The sequence below is a fragment of the Solanum lycopersicum genome, chromosome 9, assembly GCF_036512215.1.
Source record: "Solanum lycopersicum chromosome 9, SLM_r2.1".
Lineage (NCBI taxonomy): Eukaryota > Viridiplantae > Streptophyta > Magnoliopsida > Solanales > Solanaceae > Solanum > Solanum lycopersicum.
The window spans coordinates 57,815,670-57,841,123 of NC_090808.1; the positions used below are offsets into that span (position 1 = coordinate 57,815,670).

Consider the following 25,454-nt stretch of genomic DNA (forward strand, 5'->3'; position numbering starts at 1 on the left):
ATTAATATGATTTTGTTCATAGACCATTAGGTTTTCACGAAATTTATCGTAAGTCATTTTCTGCAGATCTCCATCTTCAAGTATAGCAATTTTAGTCTTCAAGCCTTGAGAAGACTTCTGATGAGTTTTCTAACTTCTAATCCATTTGAGTACACCATCCCAAGAGATTTGAGTTCGTAATTTTTTTTGCTAAATCTCAAGAACATGTCTTCTACGTTTTCATTTTCGGCTATCTTAAATAATTCGTACTTGTTAACCATCAAACTGATCTGAGCTTCTTTTACCTTGCTGGTTCCTTCATAAGTTACTTCTATTATGTCTCATATTTCTTCTACAATTTTACATGTTGAGATATTGTCGTATTCTGTATTTATCAGCCGACTCACCTGCAAGTTAGTAATACACTTATAAAATAATAGTAACAGCAGTAAGTATACAACCATAGAGTTTTATGCTGATTCGAAACACCGATGTGGTGTCTACTTTCAGTCCACTTGGATTTCAAGGGGTTCCTTAAGAGCTTGAAGAGAATTGGGTGGTACAAGGTATTTCAACTGTAAATCCTATCTGATGTGCAAATCAGATTTTCAACTTTGACATAACCTCAACTCGTATAACCTATCCTCAGTTTCTTCTTTCTCTTTTCTTTTTCAGTTGTATACTCACAAGAATACAATACTTTTATGAAAGACAACAAAAGATAATAGAAAAAGCTCAAGTGAAGTGTGTACTTCTCAACTAATGTAAAAGCAGGTTAATATAGGTAGGTGTATGCTCTTTGAAAGGAAAATACAATGGGTATTTCAATCAAGGATATTGATGGATTCCTGATTGAGGCGATTTGTTGATTTGTGTTCATATTGAATATGTGCATGGTAAAATCGCTTTTCTTGATTGAGTGATTTGTTGATCCATGTCCATATTAGATATGCGTATGGTAAAATCACTTTTGCTTTCTTCTTGTGATAATCTTCTAGATTCTTGACTTAATTGTCTCTTGTGATTGCTGATCTTCAGATTTCTTCTTTCTTCAGACAGTTTTGCTTGTATTCGTGAATTAGATTGTTGATCTTCAAAATTGATTATGAATCAAGATGGAGTGATTTAACCGTTGCAAAGCTGTGCAAATCCATATCCCTTTGATTTAGAGATCATGTTTCTTTTTCGTTGTTCCTTTCTTTTTGGATTTCTTTATCTGCGAAGAGCATAAATAATTATTAAGTACCGTTTATCAAAATCAACTTATTTTATGGAGTTAGCACTTGAGTCATTCTACTAATTTAGTTATATTGATTTAAGAATAAATACTTGTAAAAAAGATAAAGGACTAAAAACAAGTTCTATAGAAGTACAAAATCAATTGATCTCTACTTAATCCATGTGATTATCAGTACTTACCTAATCTTCTTTTTTTTAAATCATGAATGTGACTTGTTAACCAAGTCATGTTCCTCATATTCTCTCTTTTCGTTTGGAGATAGATGTGGATTCGGACCACAAACAAATTTTCAGTCCAATTGAACTATTAGAACAGATCATATGTGTTCTTTAAATCTTTCCTACTTTAGCTACGAAGCATCTACTACGTAACAAACAAATTATAATTAGCAACCTTCCTAAGGTTACGAAACAAATTATTTTAGAATTAATAATCTCAACATTGTTGTTTCATTTTCATCGTGAGATAAAAATAATATTACAATCCCATTGTCTCAATCAATCATAGAATAAACTCATACTAAAATTAATACCACTTATCCATTATACCAAATGAGCCATTAGTTTAATTCTCATTCTCATGCATGCGCATCTCTTCATACTCCCTCTGTCCCATATTAGTTAATTATTTTCCTTTTACACGCATAGTAAGACATCATAAACAAGAAATAGTTTACTAATTCACCCCTTAAAACTTTTCTTGGATATTTTACAAACTAAGCACTTTCAAAAAGAAATAATTGCTGAGAAAATATAAGAAAAAATTAATTAACTTAGTTAGGTGGACAATTAATATAAAAGAAACTATTTTTAGTAAGATGATCAACTAATATGAGATGAAGCGAGTATTTAATATTCACCTAAACTATCTATGTATATTATAATAAAGACTAAAATCCTCAGGATATTATGTACGTAACATCAAATCCACATAATTCAACAAGTAGTTGTACGTGGATAAGACGAACGTCACAATTAGTATATGACACAAACAGTCTAACCGCAACATTGATTACTAGCTTTACCAATAACTAATTATCAATATTTTCTGAAGATTAATTAATGGCTGTTACATTAGGACAATCACAAGCAAGGGCAAAAATATAATGGCAGACCCACTTTCTTGACATAGCCAAACCACCAACTTCTTTTAAGACAAAAAAAATTAATGATATTTTAAAAAGGTATTTATATATTGTTTTCTTATGGGGAAGGTTAATTTCATTAAAGAAAGCAATAAAGTTGTCCACTTTAATTATAATCATGAAGGGGTTCCTCCACTTTCCAATGTAGGACTTTAATAAATTGCATAATTAACGAGGTTGACCTTTACAGGTTGGCAAATTGAGTTAGGCTTAAGCATCAATCAGCACAAATGACAATGCTTCAAGCTTCTCTTATCACCGTAAGGGTCGTTTCGTATAGTGTGTTTTAGGAAAAATACCGTTTGCAATTATCTTGTTGGTATTTTTTTAATATATGTATAACTAATGCACTATATTGTGTATTATAATATGTATTTCTAATATTATGAATTTTAGATATTAATAATGCAATGACTTTAATGTATGTATTTGCTTGATCTATTTTTCAATGCATCAAAACAAATAATGCATAAAAAAAAAGTATGATTTAACATAAATCACATATAATCACTTAAAATTTTTACCTTCCGAATACATAAAGAGTATCTCATATATATTATAACATAAACCGGATACATAATATATAGTTAGGATACATTAAAAATTAGCTTGAATATAGTAAACACTAGATCAGATACATTATAAAATAAACTGAATACACAATATGTAGCTTGGATACATTAAATATTGTCTCGGATACATAAATATGTAGCTTAGATACAATAAATACATTAGGAGAGAAATAAGGGATTTTAGAAATAGAAGGAGATATTGAAAATAAAAAAAACATAATGTGTATTTTTTAGTAATTTTTCCTAAAAAGAATATTGTGTAATTAACGGAAATATAATTAATACACGCATTGCCAATACAAGCATTACTAATACACTTTATTTAGTATTATTCTTATACACTTTATCAAATGACTCCTAATAATGTAATTATGACCGCTTATAATTATAAAATAAAATATGAGAAAAATTAAACTTGGTATTCGGTATGATCAATGATAAAAATATTTACTAAAAAATGATCCTAGCTCAAGCAAATCTTATTATAGTTTTAGTGGTCGAATGAATTTTTTTAGATTTAATAAGGATTGATAGTGATATTAATGTTTTAGCGTTGGTGAGTGACGTATTCAAAGTTAAGAGTCTAGATGGTTGTGTAAGAAAAATAACTTATTCGAGAGTGAAGTAAATCATACTCCATTCGTTCAACAATAGTTATCTATTGTATCATGTTAAAAGTCCAATAATACTTTTTCATTTAATGAATAATTCTATATTTAGTTTCTAATTTATCCTTATCGTTAATTATAGTTATTTTTTTACTAAATTTTTTTCTAGACATTATATTTATTATATTCAAAATGGTAATACGGTGAATTACAAATTTATAGTTTCGTAAAAAATATGTAAAGTCAATGACGGGCAAATATTATTAGATAGAGAGAGTATTTCCTTATTTGGTGAGAAATACTTATTGAAAATCAAACACTAAAAAGTTAACCTTTTTCTTAAGAAATTTTCTAGAAGATGTTTGTTGGGAAGTAGGAGAACATATAAAGTAGTTTTGATGATTGATAAAGTGAAGACATGGTTCATTATTTGTTGTTGTATGTGTACTCTATCTGCAGATGATCTGTACAATTATGAGAGATTGCGGTAAAAAGCAATAAGGAATATGACGACAGACTTGAAGAAAATACATATACATACAAATGAGAAAAAGGAAATCAAGCAAAACGTGTGAAATCAAGCAAAACTTGTTAATAGCCAAAGTTGAACAAATAATGTTGAAAGTTCAAGTTGAAACGAATAAGGAAACTTGAAGTCGTATATTGCTGCTCAGTGTAATATGGTTAGCACGTTCTTGATAAGCAAGTTTTGATGATAGACATATACACACCAGTGCAGAAACCACAATGCAGAAAATGCATATACACATAATTGTAAAAGAAGAAAACAAATATGGAAAGAAATAAAGAAGGAAAGAAATAAAAAAAAATTAGCAATTTAAGTCAAAAAAGAAAAGAAACAAAGAAGTTATAATTCAAGTCATATAAGGAAAGAGGTAAATATAGACAAATTCAAGAAGGAAAAAGATTTGTAATTCTTTTCCTTATAGAAGTTGAAGACAAATCAAATCTATAAAAGGATGAAGAAGTTGAAGGAAAACAGCGTCTTGCATAAACACAAATCGAGAGAATTTATCTTATCAGCAAAGCCAGAACAATAGCCATTGCATATTCGAGAAATATGTTATCTTGAGAGCAGTATTTACTGGAGAAAAAACGCAGTCACAGCAACGTAAGAATAATGTTCACCTTCATCACAACAACGTAAGGACCAGGTCCACGTATCTGTTCCACTCAGAAATATTGAATGTTGAAGTCTGATCAATTAAAGTCTAGGGTTATTAGTTTTTTTTTATTTGTTCTAGGTTTATTATTGAGTTGTAATAATTCATAGATAGTGTAACAAGAAGTGGGTTTGACTTCTTGAGAGTAGTCTTGAAAGAATTGTAACAAGAAGTGGGTTTGACTTATTGGGAGAGGTTGTAAGAATTGTAAACAAGAAGTGAGTTTTGACTTCTTGGGTGGTTAGAGTTAAGAAGACTTGAGAGTTTTTGTAAACAAGAAGTGAGTTTGACTTCTTGTTGAGTGGGGAATTTTCGATTATAGTTAATCGGGTAGAAGTTTAGAGTTAGATTCATTGATTAACTGAGTTGTAAATCTTGAATTAATATAAAACTTCGATGTGATTTTTTCCTTCCTTGAGTTAGGAAGATTTCCACGATAAATTTTTATTTTATTGTGTTGCGACAGAATTACAAGAACTTGATTCTTGTATCGGGGTAAGATTTTCTTCAATGTTTATGGCAATACAAACACAAGTTAATACTAACTTATAACTGTGTGAAATTTACTCCATCATGATTCATGGTGAAGTACTTCACATGGTCAACCAATCAAAAAAGATGAAGGAATCATCTTTTTACTTAGCTAGGTGTTGTATTAGAGGATTTTATTTAGTAAAAAATACCTTTATTGGGGAGATCTAAAATCTTAATTAATTTTAACTTCTTTAAAAAAAAAATACAAAGTTTAACAATTAATAAAAAATAGGAAGAACCTTATCGCTAGAGAGAAAGAAGATTGATTTAATTGAGTAGGACCATTAACAAAAATAAGTTTCATTCATGTACCAGCTCTTTTTAAAAAATAAATAAATAAATGAATGTTTCTTTTCTTTTTCTTTTTCTTTTTAATGAATTTTCGGGCAGAGTTATTGTATTTGAGGATTGAGGGTGGGTCTAGCTTTGTCCTATGTTACCTAAGCATTAGTGTAACATTTTAATATTAATAAAAATATTAGATGTCACATTATGTATCATTGCTATGTTTATTGATGACTTAAGTCATCGTTTGCTCCTCAAAGATGTTCACATGATTCACTTAGACACCTCAATTAAGACTTGTATCTATTAAACACTTAAATTGTTCAAAACATGTACCTATTAGACACAAAATGCTGATATGCTGAAAAATGTGTACTGCACTTTCCTGAAGCGTGTAAAAAAACTTAAAACAATGTCTATTTTTTTTTTACATTTTTTCTTCTTTTATTGACACTTGGCATTATAATAAACTTAATTTTTTTCTTCTTCTTCTATTTACACTTTTTTCAAAAGAGGAAAGCACCCCATTCCCTACCTATCATATTCTTCATAATTTAGTTTAAAATTTTTTCTTCATTTTAGCTCCAACATTGTTTTTTTTTCTTTTTTTTTATATACAAAAAATTTATATCTTCCAAATATGAAGATAAATGAAAATCAATTATGAAGATTCTGATTTGAAAGAAAGTCTTCGTATGATTTATTTCAAATCTCATAAAAATAAGGAACAAATATGAAGAAGATAAAAGAAGATAAAATGATTTTTACGTGTAAAAAAAGTTAGCCGATATTTATTTATCACAATTTTTTAACAAAGAACTTTACTCAAATTCATATGCATTCATTAAATTTATCAAAAATGATATCAAAAAATTTGAAAGAAATAATTTTGAAGCTATCAATTTCATTTTATCATCGATGTAGAGTTGAATAATTGCCAACAAAATTTTTCTTTCTTCTTCATTCTTAGTATGAAATATATATATATATATATATATATATATATATATATATATATATATATATATATATTTCTATTATATAGAAGAGCCATGAGAAGGACGATCAATGACATTTTAGTAATTTTAACATCATTTAAGGGCAAAATAATCATTGTGTAATTAATGGTCAAAATGAAAAATCTAGAAGAATCCATACATTCTTAATTTTTGTTATGGGCCCATAAGGATATTATTGTAATTTTGTTAAAATGAAGAGTCTCTATTAATTAACTTCTTGCAAACAATAATGAATGTTAAGCTTGTTTTACATATTTTTGAAAGAAATTTTGAACTAATTAAAATAAAATGTGTTTGAATAGTTAATATTTTGTTCCTAAAAATACTTTAAAGGATTATTGCGTAAGATATTTTGAATGTTATGTTACATAATATGACCATTAAATTTGTATCTTGATTATATTAAAATAGGTTTTTGTATTATATAGAAGAACCACGAGAAGGACGACCAATGACATTTTAGTAATTTTAACATCATTTAGGGGCAAAATAATAATTGTGTAATTAATTGTCAAAATGAAAAATCTAGAAAAATTTATATACGTCTTAATTTTTATTATGGGCCCATAAGGATATTATTGTAATTTTGTTAAAATGAAGAGTTTCTATTAATTAAATTTTTACAAATAATAATTAAATGTTAAGCCTGTTTTTACATATTTTTGAAAGAAAATTTTGAACTAACTAAAATAAATATGTTTGAATAGTTAATATTTTGTTCTTAAAAATACTTTAAAGGGTTATTGCATAAAGATATTTTGAATATTATGTTACATAATATGACCAATAAATTCTTATCTTGATTATATTAAAATAGTCTTTTAAATGACGTATCATTATTTTTTAATTAATTTGAAGAAAATATCAAATTTCGTGACTAAAATAATGAACAATGTCTAACTATCAAGAAATCAATAATTTGATAATGTATTCATTGAAAGATTAAAATATATAAAATTTTCATTTCTATATTTTCTTAATATCATATATGATAAATTATTTAACGGAAAAAATTTGACAAGGAAAACGTTAATCTATATTTAAATTCTTATGAATATTAAAATTAAACTAAAGAAAAATGAGTAGTTGAAAAAAAACAATAAAAGAAAATGTCGATAGAAAAAAACTTTGTTGAGAAATATAGAGGAAGGAAAAAACTAATAGATAAATAAATTAGGAAAAAACAATCGTAAAAAAATATATTGGTTATTTTGTGGGGGTAAGATTTAGAGTTTTTTTTACGACATAATATTAGGACCGTAATATTTATTAATGATTAATGTAATTTAAAATTTAACATTACGACAATTATTATTGTATATAGAAATAAAGTTTCTTTCATGATCGTTTTTACTGTTGTGGAGTTAAAAATTACTTTTTTAACAAATACTTTCAATATTTAGAATATAACATTACAATAATTGTTATTGTATATAGAAATAAAGTTACTTTATTGATTGTTTTTATTGTTGTAAAGTAAGAAATAATTTTTTTTAGTATTTCTATTTATCGAAGACAATAACAAAATGTATCACAAAATTCATCGAGAAAACCACTTACAAACACAGTATACTTAAGTTGAAGCAATAGGGATTTGAAAGACTTTAAATCGATCTTTACGAATTGATTGTTCAATGATTAATATTTTATCATATGCAAAACTTATGGTGCAAAGATTACAAAACAAAGATAATAATATTTTGTGGAAAATAAGTACCACTTGTAAATATATATGAAGATCGGTGAACTTTTCAAAGACATCAGCATTTTATATATTCCTCGCAACGAAATGTTTTAACTCATAATCTAACACAATTCTTTATTTTCTTGCTGCATAGAATTTTTTTAGAATTCATTTTTTTTCAATTTATGTTGATAAACGACACATTTATGTCGTATGACCATTTGAAATAGATTATAAATTAATATATTCAAGTTGTTTACTAAAGTAAATGTAACGACCTGTTTAGTCGTTTTGAGCAACAGACTTCAATTCTGGAAAAACAGGCTGAGGCGACGAACCCAACGACGGACCGTCATGGGCACGACGGACTGTCGCAGGGTCTCGTTTCAAAACACTTAGAAAATCTGAAATTGGGTACTAAAAATCGACTCTCTGAACTTCGTGACGGAATGGCAGGACGGACCGTCACAGGCGTGACGGACCGTCATAGATTGTTCAGTGGAAATTGACTCTCTGACCCTTGCGACGACCTGCAGGACGGACCGTCGCAGGCACGACGGCCCGTCACAGCTTGCGTAATCCCAGTTGGAGTCGGATTTCTGGTTAAGTTTTAAGGGACGTTTTTGACTATTCTTGCCTTAATTATAAAGTTCGTGGGTTTATATTAATAACTCAAATTCTTGGGGGATAAAAGAGGTAACCCTAAGTTAATTAGTGGGTTATTATTGCCATCTTTTATTCTTAATTATATACTAATTAGGGTAAAAGAAAGAGGGTTTGAATAAGAAAATAGAAAGAACAAGAAGGGAGAGAGAGAGAAACGATCGAGAAGAAGAGGAAAACACCAAGCTTTGAGGATTAACTTGCTTGATTTCAATTCTTCGGTGGAGGTAGGTTATGGTTTTCATGTTTCATAAGTAAACTCTTAATAGTGAATGATATGTATTGGTAGTATTGTAAACCCTACTATATGCTTAATGGTATGTTTGCATGAATATGATTATGTGATTGTGATAAGATAAGCATGATGAAAATATTGAATCCCAAATCTTGAAAAGAAACTTTAATATACATTATTAATGATGATGCCTTGGTATAGAAGAAGGCTTGATGAATTAAAGTAATGGGATTGATGATGCCTTGGAATAGAGAAGGCTTGATGATTTACAGAATGATATTAGTGGATCGGAGTGTCACGTTCCGACACATAGTATTAGGGGATCGGAGTGTCACGTTCCGACACATAGTATTAGTGGATCGGAGTGTCACGTTCCGACACATAGAATTAGGGGATCGGAGTGTCACGTACCGACACATGTAGGGGATCGGAGTGTCACGTTCCGACACATAGTAGTAGGGGATCGGAGTGTCACGTACCGACACATGTAGGGGATCGGAGTGTCACGTTCCGACACATGTTGGGGATCGGAGTGTCACGTTCCGACACATAGAATTAGGGGATCGGAGTGTCACGTTCCGACACATAGAATTAGGGGATCGGAGTGTCATGTACCGACACATAGTAGTAGGGGATCGGAGTGTCACGTACCGACACAAGAGGAGGAAAGATAATGAATCTTGAAAGATGATAATATACTCAACTTAATATACTTAATTCCCAAATGAGTATGGTGTTGAGGCTTGAGCCCTCATGGATGAACTTGATGGTACTTATTGATGATTATAGTACTTGTTGTTGCTACATGTTGAGTTTTATAGTTGATTTACGATAATATTTGATATATACTGTTCCCTATTTTGAGTTGGCCGATGATATCTACTCAGTACCCGTGTTTTGTACTGACCCCTACTTTTATGTTTTTCTTCTTGTTATTTGTGGAGTGCAGCAAACGTGCCGTCATCTTCGACTCAACAGTAACTCAAGCCAGTCTTCGTCACACCGGATCTTCAGGGTGAGCTAACGCTTCTAGCTTGGACTGGATCTTCTCCTTCATGTCTTGATGCCTTGAACTTCCGGCATGGACTAGCTTCTTATGTATTTTTAGCTTCTTAGAAACTCTTAGAATTAGTAGTTTAAAGTAGATGTTCTTGTGATGATGACTTCCAGGTTTTGGGAATAATAGATGTTGAATATTGATAGTTATTGAATTGGTTTTTATTAATGAGTTTAAGTCTTCCGCATTACTTTCTGTTTATATTATATTGAAATGTTAAGGTTTAGATTGGTTGGTTCGCTCACATAGGAGGGTAAGTGTAGGTGCCAGTCACGGCCCGGATTTGGGTCGTGACAGTAAAAAATAGTATTAAGTACAAAAATCTCATGTCTTTGGAGGTTAATTACATTATATCTGGGAAGTTTTTTCAATTACAAAAACAATGAATTTTTCATTACTCTCAAATATGTTCCTTCGTTGTCCAATACATTGCATATGACATATTACTTTGGGGGAGGGATGTATTTAAGAGGGGCTTTGTATGTATCCGAGTAAAAATAGATGTATTCAAGAGAAAATAGGGAAATAACCAAGAGAGGATTATAATATCTTAAGTTGTGAATTTATATAATCTTTTCAACAAAATATGTGAAATTATATTGGGCACGTATCACGGGCCTTAAATTATCTAGTGTGTGTGTGTATGTATGTGTGTATATATATATATATATATAAAAATTAATCTTGAAGTTATTGAAAAAGAATAAAACTTTGTAATTTGAGAAAGAATGTGTTTTGGGAAAGAAGATGAAGATGAAGATGAAGATGAAAGGGAGTTGGGGTGGGGTGAGGTAAGGTGGGGTAGAATAGGTTGACATTTTCATTTTTTCTTTCTCTTTTTTAAAAAATTAGATATGAAATGTGTGTGTTTTTTTATAATTTTCGGAATCCAATGCCAAATGTTATTTTTTAATTAGTCATTTTGCCACGTCACCGCAAGTGTATCACACACTCGTCACATTTTTTTGATAATTATAAAAGAATGTCTAATAGGAATAATTTTTGTATAGGTAAAAGTGTTCAATTGGTACTAGTCTTAGTTGAAATGTTTAAGTGAATTATGCAGACAACTTTAAGGGGACGCTGATGACTTAACCCTTTATTGATAGACATTATATTTGTGTCTCTAAACTCTTATAAATACACTTTGTCAAGTTAAGGAGTGTGCCACACTTCTCTCAATTTTCATGTTTCTAGGAAAGTTTGAGACTACTAGTTATATCATGTGACATATCAGAGATTTATCAATAGTCTAAGAACAAAATTAAGTTTTGACCGCTAAAATTTTATTCATTTTGCCATTGTTTTTTAAGAAAATTTTGTCCGATTTGGTCCAGCTCTGCCCCAATACAAAATGTTGATAATCCAAATGAAGCTATGATTGGAATGTTTCTTTTGTCAAATAGATCACTTCGACAAGTAAAAAAAGTCTTGAGTAATTTATTAATTTAATCAAGGATGCATAAAAGAATGTGACAAAAAATAGTTGCTTTGAGCAGCTCAAAATGCATGTGTACTTGCATATATACAAGTTAAAACTTTGTGTTAAAGAGAGCTCAACATCTCTTCCACTATTCCTTTGAAGAACAATCCCACGACAACTCACGTCACTTCAAGTCTTAAATCTTGTTGGGTGCATCCCCAAAGAAAAACAATTTGAGAACAGCTCATATGATGGTTGTCACCCTCAAAGCATTGATCATCCTCAACACCCCACGCTAACTAAAATAAACACATATGGAGTATTATGAAATATAGACCTATATGATCATTTTGTAAGTTGTGATAAATGTACAATTCATAGAAGCATGCCTCAACCATACAAGTATACCTCAAGTTTGTCTTCTCCAGTCATTTCTTCAACATATTCCTTAATACTGAAGATCGACTCAATAAATTGAGGGTTGTACGGTACATTGATAAACTTTAATGACGCAATATCTCCAAAACTGTCTGGGATGTCCATAAGCTCATAGCATCTACTTATATCTAGTTTCTCTAGCATGGGAAAACATTTCTCTGCATCAACATGCCATTCAGAAAATTGCATACTAGCCAATTTTAGAGATTTTAGATTCTAGAAGGTAACATCTTCCATGCTCCATTCATTCCCCTCCTCGATCATTGTGTCTTCTAGAATCAGTTGGGTAGTCTAGCAATTCTTGAAAGTGTACCGGATGTCAAAATGAGCCCTTGCAACCTCATTTTCTTCAAGCTCAAAGGGAATCCGTGTGTATATTCATCGAATGAATCCCAATAAGAAGATAAACGGAGTTCTTCAAGTTCGTTAAGGACATCCAATCTTGTAAAAAATCTTCTCTTTTGAACATTCTCATATGATAGAGACACTAAGGACTTGAAGATTAGGAAACCTTTTGAAAATATCCTCTGTGTATTCTAAACCGAGAATGTATATCTCATTCATTGATGTACAAATCAAAAAGTGAGAAATTAGGTCTTAGGCCTAACTCATACCCCAAAAACTAGCTTAAAGGGATGAGGATTGCCCAAGACTTATAAGGAGTCCACCCATCTCATTTACCACCAATGTAGGACTTTTGTCATTCACAAAACTTTATCGGCACATCTCGTAGCTATGCAACGCTCCAAAAACAAGGCGATAGTACCATGCATGATCTCTCCAGGTTATTCACCACCAGAATTTCTAGATTGCAGAGGTTTGAAAATGACGGAGGAAGATCTTTTGCATTCGTCTGAATAATTAAGTACTTCAAATGAACGAGCATACCAATTTCATTCAACAAAGAAACTGGCAATGTTATGCCCTGCAAATCCAAACTTTTAAGAAAACTCAAGTGTTTTAGGTGACTGTTGGAGGAAAGATGATGCTCATTATCAACCTTCAGAGAGAGGAGGCATTTAACACAAGGATTCTTCATTTCTGGATCAAACACCACAAAATTTTCATCGATATGACATAGATATTTATTAAAACGAAAGATAATTCCGTGTGGCATAAGATTCAAAGAAGAACAGGAAGATGGAGCTTTTGAACCTCCTAGAAGTGAGGCAAACTTTTCCTTTCTAGATTCTATATGACAAAAGTCATGCACAAGATCATGAATTTTGCAAATAGAATTATCGAAAGGTATTACCAAGCTACTGGAAATTAAGTCATCCAGTACTTATTCTGCACTTTTCATCTCAATCTGCGCCACAAATCCTAGACCAATCCATAAATCTTTCAACACAGAGATCCATATATATTCGTCCTTTGGATAACTTACAAGGTAAACCAAACACGGGTTTACGTAATCTGACACATGGTCATAGCTTAATTGTATAACCTTCACAACTTCCTCTTCATCCTTAAAAATAAAGGAACTCAAATTATTCAGAACATTAAGCCACGAAGCCTCTCTTTTTTCCTTTCTTGAGATGACTCCATTGATTAGATCAAGTACTAAAGGAAGACCATCACACTTTCAAGCTATCTTTTCCCCAAGATCCTCTAGTTCCTCAGGGCAACATTTTTCTCCAAATACCTATTTCTCTAATAACTCCCAATTTTCTTTTGATCTTAGCAATCGAAGACAAAGAGGATTGCTGTGGCATTTTCCATGCAAAGCAACTTCTTTTTTCGACTAGTTAAAATCACTCTACTTCCTTTCTGAAATTCAGGAAAAGGTCTTGTTAGCTCATCCAATGTTGCAGTATCCCACATGTCATCCAAGAAAATAAGGTATCGCTGTCCACATAATTTTTTTCGTAGCTTATCAGCAACGTCATCATCTATATTTTCTGCAACAATTTTTTCTCATTTCGTTCCTGGTCAATTGTGCACCAAGTACAAACACGAAATGATCAATTATGGACTTATCATTATACACCCTGTATGCCAAAGTAGTTTTTCCAAGCCGTGGCATGCCAACTAAGGAAATGACATCTACCTCAGCTGGTCCGTTGTTGAGCTTCCTAATCATCCACTCTATCTCTTCCTCAAAAACTACGATTATTCACCAATTGTATTCGATGAGTTTCATTCAACCAGGTTGTTGGGAGCGTTTGCAACAATAGTATCAATGCTCTTGGGGATCTTCTCTTGTACCTCTTTTTTGACAAGCTTGATTCTTTTTTATAGTAACGGGAAGTATGAAGAGAAGTTGCGATAGACCATGATCTCGGGCAAGAATTGACATAGTGACATGTTCCGCCTCATATGCTGAGTCTAGAACATGCAGCCAAAGATCTCTATGAAACTCTTGCTCAACATACCGAAAAACGATCTTATAGTTTCCAGGTCTTCTTTCACCTGCTTAATTTATTCTTTTTATCAAAGCAACTGAAGAAACATTAGATTGACCAAGTCGTTTAAGTTTGAGAGTAGAAGAGTCATGAAGAGCGGTCCATTACTCATGGGGAAGCGAAGCCGAGATGAGTCTGCACGGGCTATCAAGAAAACATTCTTCAGATCTTCCTTGAGGAGTTCAATATTTTCCAGCAATTTTAGACCTGTACCGCTTGTTGCGTTCATATTCTCTTCTAAGAGTCTGCTTAAAAGCTGGTCAAACTGTCTTAAAAGCTGGTTTTTGACTTTGGCAATACTTAAAATAACTTATTTTAAGTTTTAAAAAAACTTGTTTTAAGCCAAAAGTTAAAAGCTGGGGTAGGGGTGTTTTTTTTTTAGCTTACAAGTTGTTTTAAGTTGACCACATTTTTACCTTTTTGCCCTTAGTATTTTTATACAATCTCCAAATTATCCACATAACCCTAACATCTCTTTCTTCCATTTTTCCCTTTTCATGTTTGGCATAGCTGCTGAACTTCTTCTTGTTCTTCCAATTTGAAGTGAAGATAAACCTTGAAGTAAGTTTTTTCGATTATTTTTTTATTAGCTTTCTTCCTTTTCTCTCGATTGATGCCGATAATATGTTGAAAAATAAAAATTTATATTCCTCTTATAAATAATTTGTGATAATAAAGAAATATGCGAATGATAGACAATTATTATTACCTATGGATGAAACTAAAATAAATCTTAAATCGTTCTTTGATCTATTCAAATTATATATCTTTAAAATCTATAATAACTTTATATTCCTCTTATAAATAATTTGTGATGAGAAAGAAATATGTGAATGATAGCAAAATATAATTATTTATGCTGTAAAATATAAATTAATTAACTTTTATTATGTTAACAGCTTTTAAGGGTATTTCTGACATTTTGATTTAAAAAGTTGTTTATCAGCACTTATTTGCCAAACACATCAACAACTTTTTTTATAACTTCAACATCCAAACGCATAACTGCTTATTTTAAAAATAAGTTTTAGCACTTCCAAAAGTACTTTTTTAAAGTTGCTTTTATTAAGCCCATCCAAACGGGCCCTAAATTGTGATAAAGAACAAATACCTCCTTAGTAAGTTTTCTAACACGTTCTCATTGCCTTAAATGTCTCTAGTTAGTTAAATTAATATTTTTTTAAAATTAATTTCTTAAAAAACGTTGTCAACCAGATAATAACACATAATATTTTCAGATTTGCATTTTCAATCAAATTTGGATCAACGTTACAATTATTATTCATTCCAAAATTTCACTATTATTTTCAGATTGCTTTCAACGTATAAGTCATTTTTCCTAAAAATTCAACAATATTTTTCATAGCTGTATATTTCACTTTGTATTTTTTAGTAACTTGATAAATTTTGGCGTACAATATATGTTTCCATTTAAATTATAATATTTATTTTCGTATTAATTTTGTATTGAAAATGTATTGTGTTTGTTTAATTGCAGTATTATATAGGACAGTGAATGATATATTAACTGTGTATGAAGTGTGTATAAATTATATGAACGGATTATAAATTTATGTAATGTTAAAGTTTGAATTTTTTTTAATAGTGTATGAAGATAATTCGAAACGTGTATCATTTGTGTATGAAAGTCCATTTTTTTTTCAAAATTACAGTATATGTTTCTAATGAAATTATAATATATGTTTTTTATTAATTTTGTACAGCGGGTAGACCAAAACTTGAAAGATGAAAGGGGTTTGCTGACGTGAAATTCAAAAGGACAAAAATGACTTGCAGTAGATGCCGTCAAGTTGGACACAATAGAAAGACATGTTCAAATTATCATGTGCAAAAATAATGATTTCGTAATGTTACATTTGTTATTGTGTTGTTTTGAATATTAGAAACACGTTTTGTTTTATTGAGTGCAGTTGTTATCATTGACATTTTTTGATTTCGTACAAAATTGTCATATATATATCATTTATTTCTGTTACATATGTCAAAGTTCAATATGACATTCATAATTTATACAATGTTTATACATTATAAATATGCATTGAACTATACTGCCATTCATAAAATGTTCATATAGTATTAATACAATGTCATATATGTACCATTTGTTTCTGTTACATATATTCAAGTTCAATATGGGATTCATAATTCATACAATGCTTATACATTATATATATATATATATATATATATATATATATATATATATATATATATTGAACTTTATTGTCAGTCATAAAATGCTTATATAGTATTCATACAATGTTCACACAATATTTATACATTTTTAATACAATGTTCAAGTCTCTAAACATGCTTATGGCTTCCCAGTCAGAAGAATTCTGCATGTATTCGGAAATCAACGTTGTCCAAGAAATAGCTATTTTAACTTTCATTCGATCAAAAACTCACCTTGCAGTCTTAACCTCACCACACTTCATATAGAAATCAATAAGAACATTACTCACCGTAACATTCATTTTCGCTCCCCGTCTAAGCACATAACAATGAATTTCCTTTCCTCCTTTAATATACTTAAGCGACGAACAAGCACCAAAGATATTCGAAACCACATAATTATCAGGTACAACATCAGTCTCCAACATATTCCTTAATAGCTGCAATGAAATTTCACTCTTCCCCACATTAACACACGATGCAATAATCGCAGTCCAAGTAGCCGTACTCTTCACCAACAAATCATCAAAAACTCGCCTCACTGACCCTACATCTCCACCCTTCGAGTAAAAATCGATCAAAGACGTCCCTACATACACAACGATGAATTATGTATATAACATTATATATACCTTTCTTAAACATTCTATGTGAACTTAATGGGGAACTGATCTGAGAGAGATGTTTGTGTTTTGGGATGAACTGATCTGAGAGAGAGGGATAATGGGGAAAATGATTGAGGCGGAATTTGAGTAAGATCAAAAAAATGATTGCATATTGGAAACTGATCGCGCATGATGGGAGAGCTGGAGTGTATTGAGGGAAGATAATTGTGTATTGGTTGAGATGGGGGTGGATAGTTATTGGATAATCGTATAATAGGGAATTAACTAAAATCAAATCCCTATTATTTAGACTTTGTTTTTTTGAAAGATAACTATATAATGTGAAGTTTAATTAATATTTAATTAATAATAGTTTATTATTTATATTAAAATCTTTAAAAGGTAATTGATTAATAAGTAAAAATTTAAAGAGTTTGATTTATAAAAGGTAAGTGAATAAATAAAAGTAATTTTTTAAACATATTTTATTATTTGAATAATAAATTAATTTTTTTAAATTAATATATTATTAATTGATATCGTATAACTTGATAATAATATGATATAAGTAGTTTATTTTTAAAGAGTATGAATTAATTTTTTTAATTAATATATTATTAATTGATAACTTAATAATAATATGCTATAGGTAGTTTATTTTTAAAGAGTATGATTATAACTTGATATTTATCATCTTAAATGTGTGTGGAATGTTAATTTCACTAATATATAACCTTAATATATTATTAACAATAAGTGTTAGACTGTCAGCAAAATATATATACCATTCACTTTGTAATATTAATAAAATATTACATTTGGATTTCAAACGAAAACAGGAAAAAAAAATGGTTGTTCGTGAATTAAAAAAAGGTAAAATCTTTTTTTGAAAAATAGTATAGATAGGTAAAGTTTTCAATAAAAAGGAGTAAAAATAAATCAATAGGGGTAAATGTGTAATTTACTATTATAATACAAGTATAGCTAATATATGCATAACTCATTCCACCTTCTACCATACATAACTCATACATAGATTTCCTCATAAGTTATGTTGGTATTAATTATGTAAGACTACAAAAAACACAACGAAACACTACATAAAGTTAATACACGAATACCTTTTATACAATATTTGAAATATTACCAACCAAACATTGTACAAATGGAATTTCCCTCTTTTTCCTTTTTTTCAAAAGAGAAAGTAGAATTTTTAACAAGCTTACAAACAAAAAAGAGGGAAATTCCATTTGTAGACATACCATCCCTTCTCATGGTACATAAAAAGTATACGTTCTATTAGGGATGACAATAGGGCGGGGTTGGGCAAGGCGCAGGTAGTGCTTGATCCGTAAAAATTTTAATCTTCTTTGCCTCGCCCCACATTAGGTTTTAAAAAAAATCCAGTTCAACTCGCCCCACATCCCTCTCTCCTCACACAACCTTAAATCTGCCCTGCATTCCTTCCGTCCCGCACAACCTTAAACCCACCCACCCACTCCGCACTGGTCCCACCCCTTTACCATCGCATATCCTGATTCGTCAAAAAGTAAAATTCTTACGTTGATTTGAAAAATCAATTAATTTTTCATTGAATCTCAAGCTTCATTAGCCAAATGATCAAAATGTCTCTTTTTGATAATTTATTAGCTGATACAGAACAACAGATGAAACGTAAAACATGACAATCCGGAAGTAGTACAAGGCACATAATCTTCGATTGCTACCAGCTATAATTTTGATCCCCTGAGAGTACATGTTTTATTGATATCAAAAAGTTCTGAGCCCATAGTTTGATCTACAGAGAATCGATTTCCATAATGGTACTTAAATTCATAGGCGACATGTACTCGTCCGAACCAGTAAAAATAGTTTTAACAATGATCTTGTTTGCCTTTTCTGTTGGATGGAAAGCATCCCAAAACGCGTATTCATCTCTGTTGGTGCATAGATTTGATGCAGTCGTGCATAGTCCAAGTCCGTTATAAGGTCCTTGTCCACAACATGCTATCTTTGATGTAACAAAACCTGTAACATAATTTGTTAATTAGTCAATTTACTTGACGATTATTATTAAGGTAATAGCAATGTGTATATATGTACCAAATTCTTTGGGTTTGTTGATGAAATCATTCTGCAGTTCCATGGCATTGACGGCAACAAAGATATCAGAGGAAAGTTGTTGATTGAGGCGCGTTACCATTTGGATTAGGAGTGGGTTGAAAATTTTTGTAGCTTGTTGAAGTTCGTTAGCACATTCCCCATTTGAGCTCCACAAGGCTAGCTCTGCTGGGACACAACCAAGTGGTCCAGTTCCTGTAACTAGCACTCTTCTTGCTCCAAGATCATGTAGTCTCTGTATATTTCAAATCATCAATTTCTAATTTTCATCAACTACAAGTCAAATTAAAAGATGACTAACCGTCAAAATCTTGCTGTACTCATTAATAACGATACGAGAGTAATCTTGGATGTTGTACTCAAGTTGTCTAACGGAAATTGGTGTTAGGAAGTAGTTGTTGACAAAGTCATTGCCACCCAGAGTAATAAGGACAAGCGCACCATTCACTAGCCGTTTAGTTTGTTCAGCTCCTATTAGACCACTCACACGTTGCTGATATTGTTGGAATAAGTTTAGTTGATCATAGATTCTTAATATATTCACCTACAGATAACCATTTTTATCAAAATCCAATTACAATGTACTTTCAAACCAAAAAACAAATATAAAGTAAATAGATACACTGTTTTAGTTTGTTTCTTTGATTTTGATTTGATACAAAGTTACCAAAGCAAAAAAGACTTTTTAAATCTTTTACTCGTATACTAGGCTAGCGTTTGGTTTCAAGTTCTCAAATATATCATGTTTGAGTGAAGATTCATCATGTGTTTGGTCCCAAATTTGACTATTTCAAATATATATAATTTATAGCCATAAGTTTTAAAAATTATTTAAAATGTCTGAATAGTTATATTATTATTTTATAATTATGTTCCACTAAAATTAACCTTATAATATAATTGATAACAATCAAAAATAACAAAATAACAATATAGACAAGACAATACATTAATTACATACTTAAACTTGTCATTGATTCTATTATATTTATAACCTATTAAACACAAATTGTTCCCTTTTCTCAATTTTATCACTCAAATTAGAACTCAAACTTTTTAGCAGGAAGTAGTAACAAATATTAGTTGGAATTGATAAATAATGGATATTTTTTATAAAAAAAAAAAAGTTTGTGGTAATTTTAGTTATTTTAAAAATTTCCAAATATTGAAACTTGGCCCAAATATTAATTTCTTTTTTCTAGTATTTTCAGGATATTTGACAAATATATTTGTCAATTTATATAACCTCCTACAATTTTCCTAAATATTCTTGGGATGAAACGAATCTTAAATATAAGTTAAAATGTACCAAAATACCATTTTAGTGGTAAACCAGGTTTTCAAATAAACTATAAAGATAGTGAGAGTCTAGACAAACTTTTTCTTTTCTTTTCTTGTGGCGGTCGATAAAAAAAAAATTCATTTGATGCATACTTAATTGAATGGGTTGGGAAGATTAAACAAATATGCCAACCATCCTAATTAAAGAAGTTACTAGTTTACTACTTACATTAACGGTGCATACCATTTATTGGTCCCTTTGACTTATGCTTAGAGGATCAATTTTGCTATTCTCTCAAAACAAACCAAAGAAAAAAAAGAAGTTGAAAAATAATATTTAATTTTGACTTACAAACTGTATCCCAGTATCGTTAAGTATTCCAATTCCAGCAGAAGCAAAATTTGCTCCCACTAGCAATTTGTCTCCATCAAGCGCAGGGTCCAAATACGGCAATGTTAGATCAGCGCCAAGTTGTTTGCCTGTTAATTAAAAATATTTTCAACATATTGTTTCATTCTCCCACTTATTGGATCGCGTTTTTAATTTAATTTTCGTGGTACTACAGTGTCTCTTTTAAACGAAATTATGAGATAAAACATGCAGAATTTAGCTAGCGTTTGATCATAGATTTCTAAATATTCTTGATAAATATTATTTGGGTAAAATTTCATCATGTATTTGACCATAATATTTTGGAAACATGTTTCACTTTTAAGAAAATATGATTTATACCCATAAGTTTTAAAAACTATCAAAACTGACCATAAAATTATATTACAAGTCAATTGAATCTTAATTACAACAATTAACAAGTAGTGTCCATGACACTAGATTAATATGATAGTGACTGCAACAAACATCATTTCATATATCATAAATTAAACAAAGCACATGACTTTGTTACCTTGAGCCGATTGTTTATCATTTTCATCAACAATCATGTCATCACTTTCATATTATCTCATCACTACTTTGGTGTTCACGTAAAAAATTATGTAATACAACACAACAACTACTATAGAAGGTGTTTTTGTAAATGGTTTAAAATTTCAATTTTTAAAAGGTCCCGAATAATGAAATTTGATTCAAATATTAGAAAAAAAAATTATTATTAAGAAAGTCAAAATATTTAGCAAATAATGACAAATTGTATGAAATAATACTATTTAATAAATTTTCCCCCAAATATTATTTGGAAAATCTAAAAGAGCCTTTAATAATGTCACAAAAAAAGACAATTTTCACACTTACTTATAAGATCAGCAATGTTTAATCCGTTGGAGAAACGGCCAGTAGGACGATGAGTTGGATAATCAACACCATAAGGAGGAGAATCAGCTCGAGCAGTAGTTGCCAAGAAGTTGTTATTGCCATTGTCAACAAGTGAGTCTCCAAACACAAAAAAAGCACGAGGTGCACCCTCAGAGTATGTTACAAAAGTAGTTGTTATAACAATGGCTACGCAAATAACTAAGGTGATAGCAAAATCTGGATGACCCATTGTGAAAAAAAAAAAAAGACTACACAAAAATTTAGTGTAAATGAGTTGAGCAATGAGGCATTTGTTTATATAGGAAGAGTATTTGGATTTGTTTTTGTTGTTGGTTGAAATATAATAAATAGGTGAGTGAGTAAAATATGGGGTCAATTGAGCAAAAGAACAAGAATTTTGACTATTGAGTTCAATTTTTACACCTTGGGAATAATTTCATGTGTATACTAGAGAGCTCTAAGGATTTAAAGTTCATGTGCAGGTGGCTGATCAATCTCCACCGACTCTTCAAATTTGTTTTGTTTTGTTTTGCCATTTGTGCGTTAAAACTACAAACTATAAGTTTTACGCGTGAATATTGTAAAAGATGGATCCGGCTCTTCATTCTCATTGTCTCTATTGTTGGAGTTCTTATTCGAATATGGGGTGTTAAATGGACAAGTTGAGATGAAATTAGATAAATTAAAATAAATTGAGTTAATAAATAGATTGGATTAAATAAGCCTAAAAGTTACTTGGATTGAAATAAATTAAACTGAAATAGCTAAAAAGAGGCTAGTGTTATAACATGTATTACGGTTAGCCAAAAATACAGAAACAGAAACAAGATGAAATAGACAGAAAAACTTTTAATTCGAGTCCACAGAAACTATTTTTTCTTACTTAAGAAATTTGATCCCCTCACTATACCTGAGGTTGCAGATTAATTTCTAGGATAAAATGAATTAACCTATTAAAGAAGTAGCGGTACCTCAAACTTCAATAACTTCAACAAACTAAGAACAGTAACAAGCCAAACACAGATTCAGCCGTTTGACACTTTTTGTTTATAAGAGAAAATGTATGCAGAGAGAAGGAAAAATTTTCGTTGTTTGAAAAACGAAAACTGTTTAGAAAAATCTGTTTAAGTCTGTTTTTTCCAGAAAGTTGTGTCTTTTAAAAAAATAACAACTTTTTGGAAAGTGTGTCTTTTGAGAAAAAAATAATGACTTTTCAAAAATCAGATTGTTATCACCGTTGCAACGAATTTCAAATAAATTTCGTTGCACCAAAATTAATTATGTTATTTAATTAACATTCTAAATTAATTTATAAGAGAAAAGAAATTGATTAACAGAATTGACCAAATAAATTTTGTCCACAAAATTTATCAATCAAATCATTTGTCAAATGTCAAATGCCAAATGTCAAAGCCGAAGCCAAGGCCAAGCGAGGGACGACGACGGCGCGAGGGGCACCTTCTTCTTAGCCCTTTAAGAAGTATAGGAGTTGTTTCTTATGGGAAAAATAACTTTTCATTTGTACTTTGCAAATGACTTTTCATTTTCCCTCCAAAAATTGTTCCTTCACTTTTCCATTTTTCTCTTCTCTTTTCCCATTCACATTTTGCTAAAACCCAACAATCCCCCACATGAATGGGGAATGACTATTGTTAAAACATATGTATGAAAAACTTGTATGTCTTGTAAGTAAGGGTTAATCACATCTGGATAAGTAGGTTTTCTTTTAAACTTTTCGTAGTGAACATATGCCGAATATACTCGGTCAATCGATAGATTTGATATCTTTGAACCGTCGAGCTTTGGTGTATACCTAGACAACATAAGTCACACAATCAACCCTTGAACTGTTATTAGTTCTCATTGTTTTGTCTGTTTCAGCCATGAACACATCTCGGTTAGTAAGTGCTTAGAGAAGTGGCCTTAACGGATTCTCATCGAAGCGGCTTACACTTCACACTCACATAGGTGGTTTCTACATGTGTTATCCCGTGGATACACTATTGATATACCATGTATCAAACTTAGAAACCATTAAAAAATCCTTATGTCTCCATTCCTCTATGTAGAGTTACCACCACGATGACTTGTAACCCCCTGAACATACACCAAATGCATAGCTCAGTAGTATTGGGGGTTCAAGAATCTGCCTTGAGGCACGTGAGGTTGCGAGTTCGAATTCGGAAGGAGGTAATTTTTTATCATCTATATATTTTAGGCGTTTTAATTGTTTTTTAAAATAATAATGAAATCAGAAATTGCTTCTTTTTTTAAATAATAATGGAATCAGAATTTGCCTTTTTAAAATAATAATGGAATCAAAACACGATTTTAGTTCCAAAAAATTAAAACCCTCATAGGAAATTTAGGTTTATTAGTTTAATTACTAATTACAAAGTTAAATATTAAAAACCCTTTTCTTCTTTTAGGATTTTTCCATGTTTTATTTTTCATCGTCTCTTCTTTCTTGTCGTTGGGCGTTGGGCGTTGGCGGCTGCTTGTTGCTTCTGTTGGATCGATCGTTATTGAAAACTTGATCTATTTAAGTTTTAGATATATTATATATTTTGTCCGACCCATTTATATCTGATTCGACCCATTTATTTATGGATATTATTTATGTGATTTTTTTTTAACCCCCTAGATGAAAATCCTCCCTCCCCCACTGTTGAAGAGCTAAAAATGGTGAAGAAGGATGAAGAAAGAAGTGAGAGGGTGGGTGGGGGCTGCGTATGGTATAAAATAAAAATGGGTCAACGTTTTTAATTTTAATTTTAGAAAATGCATTTTGAATTAATTAATTAGTGTAAATTAATTTTAAAAAGTGTCAAAGAAAAATGATGAAAATAATTAATGACGTGGTGTTGATATGACATTGTTGCGGCACTTACATGACTATAATGTGACAAGTGAGAGTGGAATAATAATCTCATGGTGGTTTTTAATTCATTTCAAAAATGTTAAGAGGGTATTTAAACGGCGGTGTAGTTTAAGTGCTAAAGTGAATTTTCGGACCTAGTTCAGGGAATTTTTTTTTCCTTTTTTGAAACCGTGAAGTCCATCAATTTTTTCCATGATATTGTGCATTTGATATTTTCATTATTTGCCGTTCGTTTTTTAGTTATCATTGTTTGATTTGACACATATATTAAAAAATAGATATTGATATATGTATTTTATTATATTATCTTTACTAACTAATATTTAATATTGAAAAATGATATGGAGAAAAGTATTTAAAGCCAAGGATAAACCATAGAAAAAAATAATTATATTTTTTTAATATGTTAAAAGTAACAAATAAAAAATAAAAGTTTATTTTAAAAATAATGATAAGTAAAAGTAATGAGAGGAAATAATATGCACATACATTTAAATGTAAGTTCTCATTAAACAAAAATTTATAGTTCCTGTCGAATTTAACAAATAATTTTTCTGTTAAATACATATTTAAAAGACCATTTTTGTTAGCTTATGATAAACTTAAAAGGATTAGAAGTGTTAAATG

The 25,454-nt window shown here is 30.4% G+C and overlaps 2 protein-coding genes, 1 long non-coding RNA gene and 1 pseudogene across 3 annotated transcripts; 1 reads left to right on the forward strand and 3 right to left on the reverse strand.

Annotated features, from left to right (window-relative positions):
• Positions 1-12,798: 12,798 nt before the first annotated feature.
• Positions 12,799-14,755, reverse strand: LOC109121144 (putative late blight resistance protein homolog R1B-16; annotated as a pseudogene).
• Positions 14,756-14,944: 189 nt separating this feature from the next.
• Positions 14,945-16,468, forward strand: LOC138338307 (uncharacterized). The gene is made up of 2 exons (XR_011211748.1): positions 14,945-15,031; positions 16,195-16,468. It is a non-coding gene; the product is annotated as an uncharacterized lncRNA (long non-coding RNA).
• A 337-nt stretch (positions 16,469-16,805) lies between these two features.
• LOC138338614 (pentatricopeptide repeat-containing protein At4g39530-like) lies at positions 16,806-17,311 on the reverse strand. The gene is made up of 3 exons (XM_069289593.1): positions 17,299-17,311; positions 16,901-17,255; positions 16,806-16,830 (listed from the first exon to the last, which is right to left on the reverse strand). Exons 1-3 carry the CDS (start codon positions 17,309-17,311, stop codon positions 16,806-16,808), a joined length of 393 nt encoding a protein of 130 aa, XP_069145694.1.
• Positions 17,312-18,838: 1,527 nt separating this feature from the next.
• LOC101252220 (GDSL esterase/lipase At4g28780) lies at positions 18,839-22,248 on the reverse strand. The gene is made up of 5 exons (XM_004247256.5): positions 21,926-22,248; positions 21,026-21,153; positions 19,694-19,936; positions 19,375-19,627; positions 18,839-19,299 (listed from the first exon to the last, which is right to left on the reverse strand). Exons 1-5 carry the CDS (start codon positions 22,173-22,175, stop codon positions 19,070-19,072), a joined length of 1,104 nt encoding a protein of 367 aa, XP_004247304.1. The 5' UTR covers positions 22,176-22,248; the 3' UTR covers positions 18,839-19,069.
• Between the last annotated feature and the right edge of the window lie 3,206 nt (positions 22,249-25,454).

Bases quoted from the DNA above. Each gene is read 5' to 3' on its own strand.
- LOC101252220 (XM_004247256.5), bottom strand. From the start codon at position 22,175: ATGGGTCATCCAGATTTTGCTATCACCTTAGTTATTTGCGTAGCCATT. The intron at 19,937-21,025 runs GTAAGTCAAAAT...GGTTATCTGTAG, and splicing joins ACGATACTGGGATACAGTTT to GTGAATATATTAAGAATCTA. The intron at 19,300-19,374 runs GTACATATATAC...ATTATGTTACAG, and splicing joins CAACAAACCCAAAGAATTTG to GTTTTGTTACATCAAAGATA.
- LOC138338614 (XM_069289593.1), bottom strand. The intron at 16,831-16,900 runs GTGAGTTTTTGA...GAATACATGCAG, and splicing joins GGTGAGGTTAAGACTGCAAG to AATTCTTCTGACTGGGAAGC.